At 36.4% G+C, this 15,085-nt stretch overlaps 1 protein-coding gene across 1 annotated transcript; it reads right to left on the bottom strand.

The window, feature by feature from the left end:
* Nucleotides 1-6,145: 6,145 nt before the first annotated feature.
* LOC145953461 (uncharacterized) lies at nucleotides 6,146-8,852 on the bottom strand. Its single transcript, XM_083067420.1, has 3 exons — nucleotides 8,654-8,852; nucleotides 7,142-8,563; nucleotides 6,146-6,669 (listed from the first exon to the last, which is right to left on the bottom strand). Exons 1-3 carry the CDS (start codon nucleotides 8,850-8,852, stop codon nucleotides 6,527-6,529), a joined length of 1,764 nt encoding a protein of 587 aa, XP_082923546.1. The 3' UTR covers nucleotides 6,146-6,526.
* Between the last annotated feature and the right edge of the window lie 6,233 nt (nucleotides 8,853-15,085).

Raw genomic sequence — 15,085 nt, 5'->3', positions numbered from 1 at the left:
GAGGCAGGTTCACATGCCTCAATATAACGCTCCAGTAGGAAAGATGGAGATGTATAATTCATCGAGGTTTGGCAACACTTTTGTGCCAAATGCTAATGTGCCTATTGGCAAATGGAATGCACCGCCAAGACCTATGGTCGGAGGAATAGGTCGAGGGAAACAAGTGATGGCTTATCCACGGAACCCAGTGCAAGGAAATCTAGGGAAATTCCCAACGGGAAGTTATGGTCGTGGCTTTCGACAACCTTTCAACAATTTGAGTAAAACTCAGTGGAGAAGATAGCAAAGGATGCGGAAAGCTACTTTTGAAGGAGTAAAAGGAAATCGTTTTTCGATCCCTGTTCCCCAGAGAGGAGAGTCATCTCAAAAGTTCGTTGACGATGATGAGGACATGATCACTGATTGCTTCGAGAGTGGCTTCGAGGACTCTTTAGAGGACATTTGTGGGGTAGTTTCGATCTTACCAACTGAGTATGCTGGAGCCATGGAAGCTGTGAATGAACAAGAAGATATCCATCGAGAGGACTTCTTCGAGGACCCCAATTATGAGTCGAAAATCGTATGGGTTAACCAAATATCAAGGGTTATTCCCAAGTTTAACACTGCTGTGTTCGATTCTCCTACTGAGGAGATGAAAGGACACCTCAAGCCTTTATTGCTGACATTGTTGATTGAGGGGCAAGAGGTAAATAAGGTTCTTGTTGATGGAGGGGCAGCTGTGAACATCCTACCCAAGACAATGCTGAAGAGGTTTGGAAAGTCCTTAGCGGATTTAAAACCTCACAACATAATGATTTCGGATTATGCCGGAAAGTCTTCTCAGCCTGAAGGTATGATTCTGCTCGACGTACAAATTGGAAGTGTAAGGAGGACTACAATGTTCATAGTAACGCCATCTAAGGCAAACTTTAACGTCCTGCTAGGTCGAGAATGGATTCATGGAGTAGGAGCTGTTCCATCCACTGTACACCAAAAGATTTTTTTTTGGAATGATGATGAAGGGTTAGAGATGCTTGAAGCTGATCAGAAAACCTATGAAGTTGGGATGTATTTCGCGGACCAACAACTGACAGCGTTTGCGAAAACTAAACCTTTCGATGCTTACAATTCTAGAATGATGGATGAAGAAGAAGGCATTAAGAAGATGTTTTGCTGGGATGTAAGGAGAGGTTTTGTGATTCGAGCCGAGAAGGATTCGGCTCCACTTGAAGAATGAAGGATAAAGATCCTTACTCGAGCTTTTTAGCTCGAATATCGGCTTACGTAGCCGATCGAACGACCAATATGGCCGAAGAAGTGCAAAGTGAAAAAGCATTGTTTAAGGAAGTTGATAAAAACAGTACGGCCACATGGGCCGATGAAAAACAAAAAATAGAAAATCAAGGAGACCAGGGAGTTTCCAACAAAAAAGGCCACGCGGTCGAAAAAACAACAGAAAACCAAGAGCAAGAGCTAGATCCCAAGTTGGATTGTATCTTCGACGACTCACCGTTGGGATTCGAAAGAACGGAGAAAGAGGAATATAAGTTAGAATCTCAGGATCCACTTGAAGAGGTAAACTTAGGAACGGGTGAGGCTAGAAGAGTAACCTACGTGAGCAAGTTCTTGCAAGGAAATCTAAAGGAGGAATTGCTTCGAGTTTTACATGAGTATAAAGATTGCTTCGCATGGGATTACGAGGAAATGCCAGGATTAGATCGAGAATTGGTGGAACATAGGTTACCCACAGTTCCTGGAAAGAGACCTGTTAAGCAAAACCCTCGAAGATTTGCCCCTGAAGTAGTCGAGAAAATTAAAGAAGAAATTGAAAGACTGCTAAAAGCGAAGTTTATTAGAACTTCAAGATATGTTGAGTGGGTCTCGAATATTGTGCCTGTGACCAAAAAGAATGGAAAACTCAGAGTCTGCATTGATTTTCGAGATCTCAACAAAGCAACGCCCAAGGATGAATATCCTATGCCTATTGCTGAAAACATGATAGACGCCGCTGCAGGTAATGAAATTATGAGTTTGCTTGATGGTTATTCTGGGTATAACCAAATTTATATTGCAGCTAACGATGTGTCGAAAACTGCTTTTCGATGTCCAGGTGCCTTAGGCGTCTATGAATGGGTGATGATGCCATTTGGATTGAAAAATGCTGGTGCTACTTATCAGAGGGCAATGAATTTAATATTTCATGATCTAATTGGTAAGTTTGTACAAGTATATATTGATGACATAATTGTTGGGTCGAAACGAAAAGAGGATCATCTAAGCCATTTAAAATTATCATTCGAGAGAATGAGAAAATATGGTTTGAAAATGAATCCACTAAAATGTGCTTTTGGTGTTACAGCAGGAGAGTTTATGGGGTTTGTCATACACCAGAAAGGAATTGAAGTGGATCGAAACAAAACGAAGGCTATTATGGAGACTAAACCTCCATCGAACAAAAAGGAACTTCAATCTCTCCTAGGTAAAGTGAACTTTTTGCAAAGATTCATATCGAACTTGTCTGGTAAAACTAAAATCTTTTCTCCTCTTTTACGTTTAAAAAAGGAACAAGAATTTCGATGGGATAAAGATCACCAGAAAGCATTCGATAACATCAAAGAGTACTTGGCTCATCCTCCAGTACTCGCACCAATCTCTGAAGGGAAGCAACTGAAGTTGTACATTTCAACTAGTGATTCGACTATTGCGGGCATGCTGGCGCAAGAAGATGAAAATGGCATCGAGAGAGTCATCTATTATCTAAGTCGAATGTTAGTAGGAGCAGAAATTAGATATTCCCCTTTAGAGAAATTGTGTTTAAGTTTATATGTTGCTTGTACAAAGTTGAAGTATTACATTAGGACTCGTGATGTTGTAATATTTTGTCGAAGTAATGTGATTAAGTATATGTTGTGTAAACCTGTTTTACATTCTCGAGTTGGTAAATGGGCACTTGCATTAACTGAATATTCACTTACTTTTGAACCACTAAAAGCAGTTAAAGGTCAAGTACTCGCAGATTTTCTCGCTGATCACTCGAATGAGTCAAAAGAGATTTTATACTTAACCACGAAACCATGGCAATTATATTTTGATGGATCGAAACATGAGTCAGGTGCTGGAATAGGTCTTTTAATCCTAAACCCTCAGGGATTGCCGACAAAAGTGTCACTTAAAATGAACAAAAAGTATTCAAACAACGAAACTGAGTATCAAGCGTTGATAGCTGGACTCGAAATATTAATGGAGTTGGGTGCTCAAAATGTATTGATTCGAGGGGATTCACAATTAGTTGTCAAACAATTAACACAAGAATATAAGTGCTTAAATGAGAGGTTAATTGAATTAAAGGATCGAGTCGTGCAATTACTTAACACTTTTGATGAAGTCGAATTACAACATATTCCTCGAGGCTCAAATATCATTGCAAATAGGTTGGCTCAAACAGCCTCAGGGTAGGGTATAAAGTAAGTGAAGAATGTCTTGAGTATTTAATCCACACAGAAAATGAATTGGGGGAGCACCGAGAAATTATAAATGTTAGTTCAGTGAGTCAGCAAGATTGGAGAAGCGAATTGATCGAATACTTGCGAAATCCCAACCTAAAGGTAGAAAGGAAGATTAAACTCCAAGCCCTTAGTTATCTTTTACTGAACAATGAATTGTATAAAAAGGGTTTCGACGGAGTTTTATTCAAATGTTTGGGGAAAGATGAGAGATACATAGCAATGGCGGAGATGCATGAAGGTATTTGTGGAGCACATCAGGCTGGAAAGAAAATGAAGTGGGCATTATCAAGAAAAGGTTTGTATTGGCCAACTATGATCAAGGATTGTATCGAATTCGCAAGAAGTTGTGAAGAGTGTCAGAAACATGGACCGATACAAAGAGTGCCGGCCAGTGAGTTGCACTCGATTATCAAGCCTTGGCCATTTCGAGGGTGGGCAATGGATTTGATTGGCCAAATACACCCACCTTCCTCGAAGAACCACAAGTATATACTAGTCGCCATAGATTACTTTACAAAATGGGTTGAAGCTATTCCTTTAAAAGAAGTCGAGCAAAAAGACATAATTGATTTTATCGAGGATCATATTATCACAAGGTTTGGAATTCCGCAAACAATCACTACTGATCAAGGCACAGTTTTTACGGGTCGAAACATTGCTCGATATGCGGAGTCGAGGGGGATTAAATTAATAACTTCAACACCGTATTATGCTCAAGCAAACGGTCAAGTCGAGGCTACTAATAAAGTAGTGATTAATTTAATCAAAAGACATATATCAAACAGACCTCGAAGTTGGCATGAGACTCTTGTTCAAGTACTATGGGCTTATAGGAATTCACCTCGAGATGCCACGAAAACTACTCCATATAAATTAGTATATGGCCATGAAGCTATTCTTCCTATTGATATTAATTTACAATCAATTCATATACAAAAACAAAATGAATTACCTGTTGCGGATTATTGGAGTTTAATGTATGACGAGTTGATTTCTTTAGAGGAAGAGAGGTTAATTGCGTTGCAAAATCTTGTGCAACAAAAATAAAAAATCGAGAAAACATATAATAAGAAGGTCAAAACCCAACGTTTCCAAGTTGGAGATCTGGTATTAAAAGTCATCCTTCCTATAGATCAAAAATCTCGATACTTGGGGAAATGGTCATATAATTGGGAAGGTCCCTTTGTAGTCAAGCAAGTATATTCAAAGAATGCATACGTGATTAAAGGGATAAATGATTCAAGTACAAGCAAAGTCATGAATGGGAAATACTTAAAAAATTTTCACAAGAGGGTAGAATGAGAATTGTTCAATACAGGACGAACATAAATTAATAAGAGTGACAGAAAAGAAAAATCTAAACGCTAATTATTACAAAATTGTTTTTTGAAGTCCTCGAAAGCTTTGTAAGCTTCGTCCAAATTTTTCTTGCGAGACGTACATTGAGCTTCTAAATGTCTCTTTTGCTCCAAAGTCTTTGCTAATCGAGAAGAAATGGCTTTGCCCTCTTCCTTAAGCCCTGTTTGATGTTGCTTGATCTCTTGACTCTTAATTTTCACTCCATCCTTCTTCGAGCGAGTTCTGTCAAGCTCGTGTTTTAAGGCTTCGATAGCATGTTCGATATCAGCCTCCTCCTTTTGCAATGCTTGTAAAGCAGAAATCATTTCTTCCGTTGATTTCTTGATAGAAACCAACTCGTCTCGGAGTTTCTCGAGCTTAGCACGGTCTCCTTCAGTTTCGACCTCAATTTGGGTCACTTCTTGATATGCAGTAGACCATTGAGTTCGAAGTTCCCATGCACGGCTAAAAGGCTTGATAAAAGATTGAAGCTCCAAAGAAATGTCAGAAGGAAGGTCAGAATAGCTCAGCAGGTCATCAAGCATTTGTTGAACTTCTGTTTTAAATTCAGGGATAAGGAAGGCTTGATCGAGATCCTCGACATATGCCTTCAATCGAAACGATTCGAGCAAGGGTTGGTAACAAGGTACTTCAGAAGCTGGTTTAACAGTGGGAAATTTTTCTTTTTCTGACCCAGAAGGGCCACTAGTCCAGTTGTCCAAGACCTCGAAGATACTATTGATATCTTCATCCTCGTCGTTGAAGAAACTCATCAAATCCAAATCTGGAGAAGGAATGGAAGAGAAGCCCTGGACAGAAGAAGTAGCACCTCCTTGGGTCGAAGGAGAAGTGGTAAAAGGTCTTGGAGACTCAGTAGAACCTACACAAGGAGAAATACATAAGAGATCTTCATTAACAAGTTAGCATATCAAAAAAGTAAAGTCGAAAGAAATATACCCTTGTGTGGACTCAGGGGAGGTCGTAATTCAAAAGAGGGTTCACCTTGAGCAGAGTCTGGTTGCGTCTCCGCATGAGTCAAAGGCTCTGGCTGGGAAACCCTATCCTCTTCAGGTTGAAGAGGAACCTCTATCGAAGCCATAACTGAGGCCAATGTTGCAACATCCACTGGGGAGGTAGGCAACTGATGAAATGAAAGGGTAAGTTAAAAGATTAACTTAAAACACCAGAAAATTTGAAGTCGAAAGGTATGAGAACATGAACCTGTTGAGTTACTTCAGTGACAAGAGGTACGCTTTTCTGCACATCTTGAGACACCCCTTGAGAAGAATCCAGTGGGATAATCTCAATATCCTATTAATAGGATTTTAGAACGGTTAAACAGGCATAAGAGAAATATAAATGAAGAAAGACGTCAAAATTGAGATACCTTAGGAGCGGACTTCATGGCGTCTTTGAGCAACTTCTCGCCAGAGGATTGTTGAGGTTTCTTGGGAAGAGGCAAGACCATCTTACCTTTCCCTTTGTCTTGCTTTTTTGTGGTCGAGACCTGAATTGTAGAATAATTGATTAGGTATGAAACACGAGCAAGAAAATAACCTTGATATTTGAGTTAATTTACTTACAGTTTTGGTACTGTCTGAACCTATTCTTTGTTTCTTCGAGTTTCCAATACTCTGTAGAGTGGAATTTCGAGAAGGTAAGATAAAATATTAGTTTCGAGAAAAACTGCAAATCCAAACAAGCTATACCTTAGAACGTAAAGAAACCTTGTCAGCAGCGGTCTTTCTCTTTCGACCTTTTTTAGATGTTTCTTTATCCTCGTCATCGTCACTTTCCCAATCAGGAGTTGGATCAACATGTCGAGGAACACGCTGAGGGATGGCAGCTACAAGGTTCGAGCAAAGAAGTGAGACAAGTGTAAGGTATACTCGAAGAAGAAGGAGGTGAAAAATATTTACCAGGAGGAGGGTTAATGTTATTGACCCAACATAATGGCCACCATTTGTTTCGAGGAAAATCGTACACGGAACATCTCGCGTAGGTAACTTTATTCTTTACAGGAACTTCTTTGCGCTCAAGGTAAAACGGGTCGAGTGTTTTCACCCAAGGAGGATGAGATACATGTTTAACTAGACCAAAAAGGGCATTTGGAAGAGGAGGTATATGCTTTGGACAAAATTTTTCGAAATCAGTTTTACCTTGAGGATTTATTACCTTTTTTGAGCGAATGTTCCGTTGTACCATTTTCGATAATGAGACCGAAGCGTCAAAAATGGTTCGGTGCGCATTGTCAGGTCGATAACAAACCTTAAAAAATTGTTCGAATTGATAAATGATAAGTTGATTCTTGAAAGTACCTGGTTGTTTAGGCCCCTGCGAACAAGAAAGAGGAGAACTAATCAGCTTTTTCAGAAAGCCATCAAAATCGGTGAGTTTATCTACAATATAGTAACACCACCATCGAAGGTAGCATTTTGAGACTAAGAATGAAGGAGAAAAGGTGGTCCGTGTAAGCCTAAGTTCTTTATCAGGGCGAAGGATGAAGTCAAGGACCTCTTCATAATTCCCTTTTTCGACACAAATATCCGCATCAATGCCTTCTTTACGTCGAAGGGGAAGAGGTTTCATTTGGCAAAGCCCAAACTGTCGAGCAAAAAGTTGGGGCTGATAAGGATAAAGTCTGACATCTTTTTGCCTCATACCCGACATGATCACATCCCAAGACAAGAATCCAAACCACAGGTCAGTTGAAGCTGGACTTATGCTTCCAACTTGATTATTTTGACGCAACCATGTAGGACCTATCAAATTCGGTCGAATGAAAGGGGCTAAGTCTTCAGTGAAGTCAGTGAAGCTAAGGATGGCTCTAATATATTTCTCGAAATTGTCTACCAGACGCTTTCGAGGGGTAAGGGTTGTTAAACGAGCTCCTTCGAGTTCACATATGGGAATGGGTTTTGAGGGCAAATGAAGTTTCTTCTCCAATAGCGCGTTGAGCCAAAGTTGAAGTAGCCATAACGGGCCAGAGAGATTTCGAGGCCCAGATTCTCGAGCAAGACTTTCGGAAGCTTCATCAAGACAAGTATAAAGAGAGGCCAGAAGTAGTTTGCTTAAGCAAATTTTCCTTTGCAAATGAAGAGCCTGAGCTAAATTGTAATAATATTTTGGGACTTGAAGCGAAGGGGTGCAAAAGACACATGCGGACAACCAGTACATAAGAAAGGCAATATGCTCTGAAGGTGAGACAGGCGTGTCCGGTTGTCCCATATGCGCGTTAATAAAGGCCAAATAGGTCTTCTTATCCCAAGAAATTGAAGTATCCTTGATCGAAATTTCCTCTTCAAAAGCGTCAGGATAAAACCTATCTCCAATAGGCTTTAACCCTGTTATAGCAGCAACATCAAGTAACGTCGGGCAAATGAAGCCACAAGGAAACTCGAAAGCCTGAGTCTCTCTATTCCAGAAGAAGATAGCAGAAAGGAGCATTTGAGGGTCGAAAAGATGGAGGTCGAACTTAGCTAGTTGGATAAATTCAAAAATACTTGTTTCTTTCCATTCTGAGGACATAGAAGCCTCTACACGAGCTAACCAAGAGAGGTGCCTTTCTTTAACGGGGGGAAACGCTCTAAAAATTTTGGTAGTATCCCCAAAAAGGTTTAGGTCTATTTCTGGGGAATAAATGAAAGGTAGGGTGGTGGAGTCCTCAGGCAAAAGGGTATTACCATATCTCTTGGTATTTTGACCAGCAAAAGGACCAAGGAAAGCATGAACAGAACCATCTGCTAGAGAAAAAGGAAGAAGTACCTAAGATTGGTATATTTTCAAACTAGCCTCCTCCATGCCTGGGATTGGAATGAAAGTGTCATCACCTTCTTTGACCTTTTGAACTTGAGCACCAGTCATTAGCAGAGGAGTGTCCTGGGTAGTAGTTGCGGTGGCCATAGTGGTTACCGGAGTGGTGGTCATAGCAGCAGAAGTAGTAGCAGTCAAAATGGGGGAAGAAGTGGTGGCAGTAGGAGACATTGAAGAAGCTACGGCAGCGGAAGTGGACGCAGCAGAAGAAGCCATAACGAACAAAAGCAAGAACAGAGAGAACAGTCTGAGAAGAAGATCAAGAACCAGAGCAAAAAAAGAAACAGTGAGCAAGAAAACTTGGGCACGAAGGAAGAGAATGGTGAAAACAATTTAACCCTAGGGTGAAAAAGGGGTTTTAAACGAGGTAAATGGGCCTAGGTTGAAACGGGTTAGGTTAGGCAAGGTTATTTGAAATATTAAATTGAATTTCCAAAACAACCGCCAAAACGTTTCATATCAGAAGACAAATTTATGGAAAAACAGAAGTATGCGCCGTCAGAGCTATCAATGTCACATCCAAATGGTCAGTACCTTACAAGAATAGGTTTTCATCGAAAGAAAGATTAAGTTAACGTCAAGAAAAGTGAACATCAAGAAACAAATCGAGGAAGTATCGAAGAACAACCTTGATAGGAATTTAGTTTTCTCCTAAGATGCTCATCGAAACCAAATTCCTAGGGGGGGCATTTGTTAGGCGTACTCGAAAATCATGTGACTCGAAAAAATTGATAGCGCTGCCTGAGAAGTAAAATCAACACATGCTGAATACTTGTGACTAATCTCATGTGGGGCGTGAGAGCACTCGAAATTATGGGACTCGAAAAAACAAGTGTTGCTCGAGAATAGTTGAAAAGTTGAGACTCTTAGAACATGGAGGTTAAGCCAAAACGGTTACCAAAAAATCAATCGAGGAAACAAGGAACATGGGAAGAGCGTTTAAAGGAAGTTGTGAGTCAAGACCACGTAGCAAATATAGTGGATAGCGGTTATGAGTCAAAAGCGTACATGTACAGAATTAACCGCCCGTGATTGCTCTATAAATACAAGGAGTACGGACCTTTACGAAGGTCGGAAAACTCATACTCTAACCAAATTCTGAAGCATTCTCTGCCTGCACATATGGCTTCCATGCGAGGAATCATCTTCGGGTATGATCACTTCTCGGCCACTTGTCTTTTCTCTTTTTAGGAGTAGGATTAGTGCAGTCTTTCTTTTCTCTTCTCTTCTTTTAATTACGTAGTCATAGACTTCAATCTTGTAATGCTTGAACATTATGTAATCTGAACATGATTTGTATTGCGAATGTATACATTGTTCATTCTATTCATATTGTTATTTGCATGCGGGAACATTGCTTGTTTGTTTTAATCGAAGAACATTTTGAAACAAGTAGTTGCTAAGACTTTTTCATCCTACTCTCCATTCGCGGGAACACGATAACACAGTAAAGCACCTAAATTGAAATACGTTCGTATGCTAGTCTAAATAAAAAGAACCCAGGATTTGATGGTTAATTCCACCGTAAACAGTACTATATGATTTCAAACCTTCATTACAAAGATTATGTATTATCAAATTTATTTTTTGAACTCGACCTTATAATTCTATGTGTTTATGTGGAATTTAGATGGGAGAGATTATGAAAATTTTGAAGTTCGTAAGTTGATTTTTAAATTATGTAAGAAATTTGATTTATTTTATTATTTTTGAAGTTTTTGTTGGAAAATTTATTCATATTGACTTAATTAAGTTTGACACTTTAACAATTTAGCATGTCATTGCACTCGACATGATTCAATTTAATATATAATTTATGTTTTACATCAAAATTTTAATTATTTAATTGTTAATTTAAAATTTTTTAATACTTAGATCAAGTTTATAATTTTTTTAAAAATTTAAAAATTATTTGATATTTTATTTCATTAATTCAAATCAACGTATAAAATATTTTTATGATTATTCTTCGATTTGAATTAATGAAACAATTTCTTTTTCACTTTTTATGCTCACTCTCATATTATCTCTAAAAATACAAAAGAAAGTCAAATATCTTTTATGTTACTTTTAAAATTTTATTTTAAATTTAACTTTAAAATAATTATTTTGAAAAATAAAACATGTGTCACATACGAGAATAAAGAAAGGAGCGACTAAGGTTAGTCATTTGATACTATGTATGATATGACACCCTTTATCCCGTTACCCGTATACCGTAACACATAAATAATAAAGTTAGAATAACATAATTCCTTCATAATCAAATGCCAAACATGTCCAGATAGAGAGTATCACATCCGTAACTTGAACAAATAACATAATTAGCAAAAATTACAAAAGAAATAAAATTAAGGTTTTTGAAATAATTTTATAAAAGCAACATCCTAATCTATTCTTATCTATGCCTCAATATCACATGTCCTATCAAAGCAAGCCCAACACTAAAGCCTAAACTTCTTCACCAACATCCTCAGCCTCATGTTTGATGATCACCTGCATGATAACCAAGGGAAAAACAACACAAAGAAAGGGAGTAAAAAATATCTAACTCTGGCTCATGGTGTAGGAATGTACACCAGATAGCCAAACACAAACAAGACAAATATATGTACATAACATAGACAGATTAGCAACAGTATCATACCCCACTCATCCATGACATAAAATCAATTAACATATAATATTAAAATGCATATGTAATGGACACAGACTACATATTATTATGCATGTGGCACCAGTAAAACGTCATATAATGCATTGCCACTAGCAACACACATAGAATAGTTTAGGAATACATGTCGGGTCATACCCTCTGCGCACTTTCACTAGAAGGACATACTACCCGGATTTGGTTGAGATAACTAAGTCATGTAAGATACATCCCATGTACATAATGGGCGACACTAGGACTTACAAACCAAGCTATCCCTAAGGACTAATCCCCAAGCTTTTACACAAGGGGATCTTTCCTGACGGTGTATTCCATATCGTACCCTTAAAAACATTTATGCAAATGATGCATGTAAATGAAGACTCTATGCATTCTCACATCAAATTATCATGTCTCATTATCATATAACACTAGTGGAAAAAAAGGCTTTTAAAATCGGTTATTTTCAACTTTTAAAATTGGTTTCGTAACCAATTTTAAAAGAGCCGATTTTAAAAGTTAGACTTTTAAAATCGGTTAAATAAGCGATTTTAAAAGTTAACTTTTAAGATCAGTTGTTTTATAACCGATCTTAAAAGTCCTGGCTGCGAAAAAAAATTAAACTGGAATAGGCCGTTCCAAAACTAGAAAGGGCCGTTCCAGGTTGTTAAAAAGGAGTACGGGCCGTTCTCCTTGAAGAACGACCTGTTCTCCTTGTAGAACGGTCCGTTCTCCTTGCAGAACGGGCCGTTCCAGATTTGAAATTTATCCAAAATGAACCTACAACGATAATAGAGACAAGAGAAGAGCATGAGAAAACGAAAAGAGACACAAGAAAAGCATGAGAAGAAGAAAACGAAAACGAAAACGAAATTTACCTTATTGGAGACTTTAGAAAATGAGAGCGCGAGAGAGTAAAAAAAGGAATGGAGGGAAAGATTAAAGAGAATGAGAATGGAGGGAAATATAAAAGGTTTTTGACGATACTTTTAAAATCGATTATTTATAAGAACCGATTTTGTATATACAAAATCGGTTCTGAAATAATCGATTTTAAAAGTAGCACTTTTAAAATCGGTCATAAAATATCCGATCTTAAAAGTACTTTTAAGATCAGTTATTTTATGACCAATCTTAAAAGTTATGTCTGATACAACTTTTAAGATCGATTCTTTTGTAACCGATCTTAAAAGTTGTGTCAGACATACCTTTTAAGATCGATCATAAAATAACCGATCTTAAAAGTACTTTTAAGATCGGTTAAATTTTAATCGATCTTAAAAGTGTTCATATTATTTACAAAATTGTCACCGCGTCACTTTTAAGATCGGTTACCTTGTAATCGATCTTAAAACTCCAATTTTTGCACTAGTGTAACATCATCATGTGGTTCTACCATATCAATTTTTCTCACATCATATACTCATCAATTATATTCATTAAAGGATAACATTGAATAACACAAGAAATTTAAATCATTGCATATCATAGATCATAAGAGAAAAGTAACACAAGGTTCACATTGCACTAATAGGACTCACCAAATAAAGAAGGAAAGAAGCATAACAGAGCAACTGGCGCTTAGCCCCAAATTGGGTAAACAATGTAAGGCTTCTAGAGAGTAATTTTAACTCTCTGGTTGAGCCACGCTAAGCATGGAATCTAACGCTCAACGTGGGTCATGCTAAACCTCAATCTCACTTAGCCTGAAGACCACAAACAACATTACCAACTTTCTGTCATCTTGACGCTTAGCGCAAGAAATTGTGTTCACTGTGGTTTCTAGGATCAGAACTATGTGGATCTATGATTTTTTGCAGTATGTATCCAAATCATCAATCTCTTCACACAATCGATAAAAGTTTTCTAAATCATACAATAAACATTAAAATAGTACAATTTACTCAAACAATTACATCTTCAATCATCCACTCTTATAACTACTAATACATTCCCTTAGGGTTTTCCATAGGAACCCATAGATATATCAAATCATACAATTACAATTCTAAAACTGAAATTAATCATTTATTTAAGCAATTCATACAATTAATTACATACAAGAAGAACAACAAGTGAAATAGACACAATTGAGGAAAACCTCTCATACATGAGAATACAACAAATAAAGGATTGGGGGTCAATTCCACTACCCAACATACATTCCCACACCTAGAGTGAGGTTTCTCACTCCCCTTACCTTGTTGAGCAGAAAAAATTAACGATTAACTCTGGGGTGGTTTCCTCCTCCTTCTAGTTCTCTGAGCTTTGAAACGTAAATGCGTATGTGAGAAAAATGTAAAACGTAAAACTGATCAGTTTTCTCTCTTTTTTTCTTTTTAAAACTTAACCTCACTTTAACCCACTACAAGAAAAATCAGCATTATCTACAAAAGAATAGATAAGCATGAAAATCCGTAGGTAAGTGTTAATTATCTACCAAAAAAATCCATAGGTAATAAGGTTGTAGATAACGTTACCTACGGAAAATTTTTCATAAGTAACGTTACCTACGGAAATGTTTCCATAGGTAATTTTCCATAGGTAACGTTATCTACGGAAAATTTTCCGTATATAACCCACGAAAGTTGTTATTTACGGATTTTTTTCCATAAATAACTTTATCTACGGAAATTTTTTCGTAGATAACCTACGATAGTTGTTATCTACGAATTTTATATGTAGATAACCTTCAGAAATTTTTTGTTTAATTTTAATAAATTTATTAATATAACAACCCTCATATTTGGCCTCTCAAGGATGTTATTTCATGACACTTCACTTTTCAATGTGTTTTGTCCTTATTGCACATTTTCTGGAAAACTCCCCAGAAGGTTACCCATCCCTATATTACTCCAAGTCAATCACGCTTAACTGTAGAGTTCTGATGAGATAAGCTACCGAAAAGTAGATGCATGTTGTTAGTATAAGTAGCACAAATTAATTCATTTAAGTCATCTTCAATTATACAATCTCATACTTATACTAATTTTGGATCTCTCTCATTTTGGTGTGTCCAGACCGCTATAAAAATATAAAAAAAAATATATAATAATTATATTACCAATAATAATAATTATATTATATTTAATTAATCTTTATTTATATATATATACACTTACTTGTATAATTAACAATCTACTTATTTCTATTTAAAATTAATATCATGATATAATTTAAATTATTTATTATAAATTTATAAGTTTAAATAATAATTTATATATTTTATAATGATAAGGGTTATAATAACACCGGTGTAACTTTTACTAAGTATTACACCGCTCAATAACTTTATATTAAATGTGAATGTTGTAAATCCAACTGTTAAATTGAAAGTTCATATCACTTTATATGCTTATATCAAATTTTGTTAAAATTGAACAACAACTTGAAGGTAATCAAAGTGTTCATATTTTAGTATATTTTGAAATGTATATATTACGTCAATTTTGTTTTACAAGAATGAAGTATCAAATCATCTTGAATTAATATAAAATTTTGTATATATGAGCTAAGAGTAAAAAACTTTCAATCTAACGGTTGAATTTATAAAATTCACATTTAATATAAAGTTATTGAACGGTGAAATACTTAGTAAAAGTTACACTCTTCTCTTTTAAAATATTATTTTTATAAATTAAATTTTAACATTTTAAATAAATTATATTAATTGACTTAATATATTTATTCATCTTAAATCTATGATATAAATTCAAAAAAATGTATTTATTCTTTGTTTTATTTTATAATTATCAACCATTAATAAAATACTAATTTAAAATCTTTTCTAATTATA

This window comes from Cajanus cajan, chromosome 11, assembly GCF_000230855.2.
Source record: "Cajanus cajan strain Asha chromosome 11, NIPB_CcT2T_4, whole genome shotgun sequence".
Taxonomy (NCBI): domain Eukaryota; kingdom Viridiplantae; phylum Streptophyta; class Magnoliopsida; order Fabales; family Fabaceae; genus Cajanus; species Cajanus cajan.
Note: the sequence above shows the minus strand (reverse complement) of the source record. Positions and strands in the feature narration are given on the sequence as shown.